General features: G+C 41.1%; 1 protein-coding gene across 1 annotated transcript in view; it reads right to left on the bottom strand.

The window, feature by feature from the left end:
* The window catches only part of Ptpn9 (protein tyrosine phosphatase non-receptor type 9), a 70,332-nt gene that overhangs the window by 17,761 nt on the left and 44,238 nt on the right, over positions 1-8,333 (bottom strand). Inside the window, exons 7-8 of the mRNA XM_021171943.2 lie at positions 7,216-7,544; positions 289-382 (exon numbers count right to left, since the gene is read on the bottom strand). Coding sequence (XP_021027602.1) covers positions 289-382; positions 7,216-7,544 — 423 coding nt within the window. The remainder of the gene's footprint in view (positions 1-288; positions 383-7,215; positions 7,545-8,333) is intronic.

Below are 8,333 nucleotides of genomic sequence, written 5' to 3'. Positions count from 1 at the left end.
CAAAAAAAAAAAAAAAGGGTCAGAGTGGTCTATACTGCAAGTTCCAGGCCATGCAAGACTATATAGTGAGACACTGAGTTAAAATTAAAAAAAAAGAAAACACAAACAACAACAACAAAAACCCTCATAATATACCAGACTGTCAGGATTCACAACAAAATTGATTGATTCTCTTTAATATGGCAACATGAGTATTTAAGGACTGTCTCAAGCCATAGAATACACATCAAAATCAGAACTCAAATGTCATCTCTCTGGTGTTGGGTCCATTTCATGGCATTTATCTACCTGAGTGTGGCCACTCCGTTTTGTCAGCTTCACTCGGGTTTGGTCTAGGCAGGGTACATCTCCATATCTGTTTTTTTCTAGGTTTCCTGGAGACCTGAAGAAAATAAGAGGCAAGTTAAACCAAGGGGAAGTGTGAGGATCTTAGCTACATGCAGAGCTTCAGGACAGCCAGGACTATACAAGATCCCTTCTCTAAAGACAAATGAAGGGGGCTGAACCAGTGGAAGAGTGCTTGCAGAGCCTCAACCCTCGCTGCTTTTGCTTTAAACTGTTTGACTCTGAAAAATTTTTGTTTAGATATATTATTGATTAAAAACTAAAAACTTAACCAAGACCATCTACAAATAATAATATCTTATATTGTTGGAGAGCTGGGGTGCAGCTCAGTTGGAATAGCACTTGCTTAACATGCACAAAACACTGGATTGGCTCTTCAGTTGCTGCATAAGCTGGGTGTCGTAGTAAACACCTGTAAGGCCAGCCCTCAGGTTGTAGAGCCAGGAAGACCAGAGGTTCAACATCAAACTTATTACATAGAGAGTTTGAGACCCTGTCTCAAAGGTATTCTATACTATAGAATATGTATACATAATGGTATAAGCAAACTGGCTGGAAATACACTGTCTTCATTCTAGGACCTATATATGTATCTGCTTATTTGTATATCTGTGTATCTAAGACCTATTGTGTATCAGAGAGAACTAAGGGTGAGGGCTGGGAGCCATTTCAGCTTCATAATGAATTCTTTTACATAATAAAGAAAAAACAAACACCACGAAACAGAAACAAGTATCCCTCTAATTACAGGATTACTGGAGATTTTTATACTTTGGACTTTTCTACATACATTTTTTATTTCATCTTTTTAATTTAAATTGTCATTTATCTACTTGGTGTAGGAGGTACATGTAGAAGTCAGGAATCACAGAAGTTAGTTCTCTCTACTAAATGAGTTCCAAGGATCAAACTCAGGTCCTTGGCTTAGCAGCAAAGTGTTTATGCACAAAGCCCTTCATTGGTGAATGGTTTGTTGTTCTGGGCCAGGCTCTCACACCACAGCTCAGGTCAGCCTCACACTCTTGAGCTACTATATCTTGCTCATTTCTACATCTTTTTTTTTTTTTTTTAAGATTTACTTATTTTATATGTGTGAGTACACTGTCGCTGTCTTCAGACACACCAGAAGAGGGCATCAGATCCCATTACAGATGGTTGTGAGACAACAATGTAGTTCCTGGGAATTGAACTCAGGACCTCTGGAAGAGCGGGCAGTGCTCTTAGCCACTGAGCTCCCTCTTTTCTACATCTTAAAAACTCTTCTTTGAGGCTAGAAAGATAGCTTGGTAGTTAAGAACACTTAGAACTGCCTGTAATGCCAACTCTAGGAGGATCTAATACCTCTGTGAAATCTGCACACATAACTTATACACACAGAGACACACATATACTCATAAATAAAAAAAATTGCCTTTTCATCTTTTTTTTCATTTCTGTTTTTTCAAGACAGGGTTTCTCTATGTAGCCCTGGCTGTCCTGGAATTCACTATGTAGATCAGGCTGGTCTCAAGCTCAGAGATCTACCTGCCTCAGCTGCCCATGTGTTGGGATTAAAGGCGTGCGCCACCAGTGCCCAGCATCTTTTCAACAAAGCTTCTTGTGAAGCAAAGGTTTTAGTATTTATAAAGTATCACTTATAAATATTTGTAAAAATCATTTTTCATGTGTGAATTTTGACTTTGTGTTTTTCTTTTTAACTTAAAAAAAAATGTAGCCAGGCAATGGTGGCACATACTTTTAATCCCAGTACTCAGGAGGCAGAGACAAACAGATCTCTATGAGTTCAAGGCCAGCCTGGTCTACAGACAAGTTCCAGGACAGTCAGGGCTACACACACAGAGAAACCCTGTCTCAAACAAACAAAACCTGTCGAGAGAGAGACAGAAAGAGAGAGAGAGAGAATGGGAGAGAGAGAGATGGAGGGGGGTTAAAGCTAGGTATACTATAATTAAAGGACAGTAGGACAGTTAGGGATGAAGAGATGGTTCCGTAATTAAGAACACACAGAGACTGCTTTTCAAGAGGACCCAGGCTGGATTTCTGACTCCCATTTGACTGCTGACAACAAGCTATAACTCTAGTCCTTGAGGCTCCATAGTCCTCTTTTGGCGTCCAAGGGCACTACACACACACACGGTAGTCAAACATACACAAAAATAACCATACACACACAAAAATAAAATCTCAAAAAATGCAATATTTATAATTGTGGTGGCTTGTATATGCTCAGCCCAGGGAATGGCACAATTTTGAAGGTGTGGCCTTGTTGGAGTGGGTGTGTCATTGTGGGTGTGGGTTATAAGACTCTCCTCCTAGCTGCCTGGAAGTCAGTATATTACTAGCAGCCTTCAGATGAAGATGCAGAACTCTCATCTCCTCCTGCACCATGCCTGCCTGGATGCTGCCATGTTCCTGCCTTGATGATAATGGACTGAACCTCTGAACCTATAAGCCAGCCCCAATTAAATATCGTCCTTATAAGAGTTGCCTTGGTTATGGTGTTTGTTCACAGCAGTAAAAGCCTAACTAAGATAATAATATATAATATTGTATTATATAATATGTAACCAAACACACACACACATACACACACATACACACACACACACATTTCTCAGAGATCTAACACAGACATATATTTCTCACAGAGATATAGCACACACAAACACAAATAAAAGGAGAGAATTGCCTCTTCTCATTTACTAACACATTATTTTCCCTTTTCCAAAGTTCTATCAAAAGCTGGGCATGATAGCAAGCACCTTTAACCCCAGCACTCGGGAGGCAGAGACAGGCAGATTTTTTTTTTTTATTGCAGTGATAAAATACCATGACCAAGACAACTCATAAAAGAAAGAATTTAATTAATTGGGCTTATGTTTTCAGGGGAATAGTCAATGATGGTGGAACAAAGGTACAGTGGTAAACTGGCTGAGTGCTCACAGCTCAAAGTGCAAGGCAAAGAGACACACTAGAATGTCACAGTCTTTTGAACTTCAAAGCTAATCCCGAGTGACACCTCCCCAGATAAGACCATGCCTCCTAATCCTTCCCAGTGGTTCCACAAACTGGGCACTAAGCCTTCGAATACTTAGCCTATGGAAGTTTTCTTCAGTCAGACAACTACACTGTGGATTGTTTGTTTATTGGTTGGTTGGGTTGGGTTTTTGTTTGTTTGTTTTTTCTTTTTCTTTTTTTGGGGGAGGGTGGGGTGGGAGTGGGTGGAGGTGTGTTTCAAGACAGTTTCTATGTGTAGCAGCCCTGGCTGTCCTAGAATTCACTTTGTAGACCAAGATAGCCTCAAACTCACAGAGATCTGCTTGCCTCTGCCTCCTGAGTACTAGGATTAAAGCAGTGAACCACACCACACTTCACTTAACTACACTGTCTTTAAAAATAAAAAATAAAAAAATTTGAGGGGAACGTTGAACAATTTGAACTCTGATATTTACTTCACAATCCAGAATTCCAAGAGAGATACAGTTTGCTCTCTGTAGGCAGTCTTACTAGAACCTGGTTGAAGAAGGGAAGATCAGGAGCTAGTAAGGCTTATGGTTCTAGATCATCAAGCAAGAGCTCCACAGTTCAATACAAAGGCACAACCATGAAGTCCTCTCACCAGGCTCAATTCTAAAATAGCAGCAGATTGAAATGGTACAAGCAGACAACCTCGCTCTTTCACGATGATTGCGTGAGGCAACAAGCAACTACAGGAGTACCTAGATCAAACTCTTAAAGCTCCCAAAAGTGGATTCTTTCTTGCTCCCAAGTTATTTCCTTAATTCCTACTGAGGAAACTGAAGATAGTGGTGTATACCTGTAATTCCATCATACAAGAGGGAGAGACAGAAATATCAGAAGTTCAAAGTCATCCTTGGCTACACAGCAAGTTTTAGGGGGCACCTAAATTGAGCTAGATGAGACCCTATGGAGTAGGAAGAAAAGGTGTAGGGAGGGTGACAGTGGCTATGGGGAAAGTTGTGCATGGTAGTTTTGAAGAGTGGTTCGGCACTTAAGAGACTGAGACAGGAAGATCATCATTTTAGGCTAGCCAGATACAAAGTCTGTTCAAGGATAGTTAGGGAACAACTGTTCTGCCTTGGAAGCAGATTTAATATATAAATCTAGAGATCTTCAGCACATAAAAAGAAAAAGAAGTTAGAGAAAATAGTATTTCTTTCTCTTTTTTGTTTTGTTTTTCAAGACAGGGATTCTCTATGTAACAGCTCTGGCTATCCTTGGAACTAGCTTTGTAGGTCAGGCTGGTCTCTAACTCTCAGAGATCCTCCTACTTCTGCCACCCTAGTACTGGGATTAAAGGCATGTGCCACAACTGCCCAGCTCTCCCCTCTTAATATATGCCCTGCTTTCCCTTTCGTTTCTCTTCAAACCTAGGACCTTGTCAATTCCAGATAGCGCTCGACCATGAGACTACAGCCCTAGCTTCTTTTTCCTTCTTTTACACTTATTTTTATTTATTACTGATATTACAGTAGGGTTGTGGGATAAAGAGAAGATGCACACACGCCACAGTGCATTGTGTAGAAGTCTGAACAACTTCCATGAGTCAGTTTTCTCCTCCCATGTGGGCCCCAGGAACCCCACTCATGACTCAGGTCATGAGGTGTGGCGGCAGCACCTCCACCTGCTCAGCCAAGCCACTAGTCTTATATTCTCGCTCTACTTACTGGCTTCTTTCTCAATGGCCTTGCCTCAGTTTACTAACTCATTATTGTCCTTCTTTGGCATTTTCTTCAGACCATGACTAACCTGAACAAGAATTCTGAGATGAAAAAGGTACTCAGAGAACCATGGATTCCTAAAACATTTAAAGGAAGACAAACATTCAATAGCCACGTATTACACATATTCCAACCACGTATTTCAGAAAAACTAAGGTATAGAGTGAAGAAAAAAAAACAAACAGAAGGGACCTCTAGCTAACTTAGAATTTAAACTAATAGCCCACTGCGAGCATGCTTAGTTTATAAAGTTCACTAATAGGAGAAAAACAGCCAATGTCAATGTTGTAAGAGGGCTGGAGAGATAGCTCAGAACACTAGTTGCTTTTTCAGAGAACCCAAAGTCAAACAGAACCCACCTGGTGGCTCACACTCTTCTGTAACTCTGGTCTCAGGGGATCCAATGCCCTCTACTGCCACTCTGAGCACTGCATGCATGTGGTGCACAGACATACATTCAGGCAACACTCATACATAAAATATAATAAAATATATTTTAAAAAATTAAACACACTTAAGTTATAGATACGTGTGGTAGTGTACACCTTTAAGAACAGCACTAGAACAGCACTAGAGATGCAGAGATAGAGGAATCTCTGTGAGGGCACCCTGTTTTGGTGAATTACAGGTTAGCCAAGCCTACATAGTAGGATATTATCTCAAATAAAACAAAGTAAAACTTGATTATTTTAAAAAGACAGATAAGCAGGCAGGCAGACAAGCAGGCAAACAGACAAACAGGGTGGAGAACAATTGGAGAGAACAGTCAACATCAAATTTTGGCCTCTACAGATGTACAGATACAAATATACACAAACACACCCCATAACAAAAGGGACAGAAATACTCTATGCTGCAACCATGGGCATTAAGTCACTATGCATCAGTAATGAACAAACCGGATGATCCTATGCTAGGACTTGGGTAGAGGCAAGGTTCTAAAGGGTTAAATCCCTAAGAGACAACTCTTCTCTGTCCCTGCTATGGAACCCTTTCAAATTCACAGTGCACTTCCTGACACAAGCTAGCACTTTATTACACTTTGGGTCTTTTACAAACAGCATTTGCATCTCAATAAAATACCTAAGATTACCATATTGGTACATGCTTATCCAGCACTTTGGAGGATCACTGTAAGGTCCAGGCCAGCCTGGTCTACAAAGTGAGTTCCAGGCCAGCCTAGGCCAGCCATACCGTTTCAAAAAACAAAAGCCAAAGGGGAAAAAAAAAAAAAAAAAGAAGAAGGAAGGAAGGAAGGAAGGAGGAAATATAGGTATATATCATTACAAAGTTTCCCTATTCATAACCAAAGACGACCAAAAATTTCAAAGCATAAGATATCAGTAATAAGGCCAGGCGTGGTGGTGCACGCCTTTAACCCCAGCACTGGGGAGGCAGAGGCAGGCGGATTTCTGAGTTCGAGGCCAGCCTGGTCTACAGAGTGAGTTCCAGGACATCCAGGGCTACACAGAGAAACCCTATCTCGAAAAACCAAAAAAAAAAAAAAGCCAGTAATAAGCCCAAGTCCAAAGGAGGAGATAACTCAGATAAAAAACAGGAGATAACTCTATTAAAGTGACTGAAGATTTTGGGGTGTGTTAGTAGTACATACTGTGCACACCTGAGTGTGGTAATACACACACCTATGTATGTGCATGCAGAAGCACAGCAGCACATCAAGTGCCTCATTTGTTGTTCATCACCTTATTACCTGGACCAGTGAGCTCTCAGGACCGACCCATCTCTGCCTGCCCCACAATGGTGGAGTTATGTCCAAGTGCAGTCTTTCATATATGGGTGCTGGAGATTTGGACTGAGATCCGATGTTGCAGAGCAAGTGCTCTTACCCACTTAACCATCTTCCCAGGAAGCCTTTTTGTTTATGTATTGTTTTTAAATGTTGCCCCGACTGGCCCGAAGCTCACTATGTAGACTCACAGAGATTCACTTTCATCTGCCTTCCAAGTCCTAGGATTAAAGGCATGCATTGCCATGCTCAGCCTTCCGGAGAAGCTTCCTGACACCAGGGAAACCTTCTATAAAGGAACTGAGGTATTGAAGCAGCTGCAGTCATCATTTGCCAGAAAATCCTGGGTAACTGATGGTGACCCAAACCTCTCCTACTTACATGGAACAGTGGAAAGTGCCAACAGGGTTCTCACGACGAATGTCTTCATACTCCTCATAGATGCCCCGCTTTTGCCTGGTGTTAACATAGTCTACCAACTCTTGGATGGTCATGGCATGAGGACCTGGAACATGTACTGAGTCCCAGTCTAAGGCAGGAGGTAGGGAAAACAGGATGATCTCATCGAAGGGATCTGGGTGGCCGTTCACTTGGGGCAGGAACTGGAAATTCCAAGTAGCGAGGTCAATTTTGACGTACCCACCCAGATTTTCTGGAAGGCACTCCCTAGGCAGGTGCTGGGTAACTTCAGATGTCTTTAATATCTGAATCTGCAAGGAAAGAAAGAACAACATTGAGTACTTGGGCTGTGGGTGAGCAAGGATACAAACAAGATAAAAACAAATGTGCTTCTACTAGGTTTGAAAATCAGATAAGATTTGCTTAAAACACTGTTTGAAAAGAAGCACACTCACTCAATTTTATCAGCTTCAGTTTAAAATCCTATGAATTTCTCAGATAGCTTAGAATGCCCAGAATGTTGGTCAAATGAGCTCTTGGAATTGGGGTCCAAGTTATTTCTCTTCTGAAACAAAGGGATAGTGAGCAAAGGCTCCACACTGTTCACTAGTCTTTCCAGCACTATCTCTTCTTGTTGGAAGCTAAGAATGCATAGGTAGTGACTACTTTAGTCAACCTCATACTAACTCTATCTATTCTATTCTCTTAGGTTAGATTTTACTCACAGCTTTGTATGGATGTCCTTAAAGACAGAACTCTATGAAAGAAAGACAAAGCCACCTAGAAATGATAATCTAGGAAAAACATTAAATAAGTAATCAAATTTGATTCTGTTACATACTTAAATTTAGACATGCTAGGCCAAAATGGCCTAGTTACTTCTCCTTAAAATCTTTATGGGACAGGAATGCTATTCCTAAAAGATTATTCCCCCTTGCTGGTGCCTCTTTTTGTTTATTTTTAAATTGTGTGTGTGTGTGTGTGTGTGTGTGTGTGTGTGTGTGTGTGTGAGAGAGAGAGAGAGAGAGAGAGAGAGAGAGAGAGAGAATGTATAGCACATTCAGATGATGAGAGGCCAGAAGAACTGGAGCTATGCTTAG

The sequence above is a fragment of the Mus caroli genome, chromosome 9 (genome assembly GCF_900094665.2).
Source record: "Mus caroli chromosome 9, CAROLI_EIJ_v1.1, whole genome shotgun sequence".
Lineage (NCBI taxonomy): Eukaryota > Metazoa > Chordata > Mammalia > Rodentia > Muridae > Mus > Mus caroli.
The sequence above is the reverse complement of the archived record's forward strand: the minus strand, read 5'-3'. Positions and strand labels throughout refer to the sequence as shown.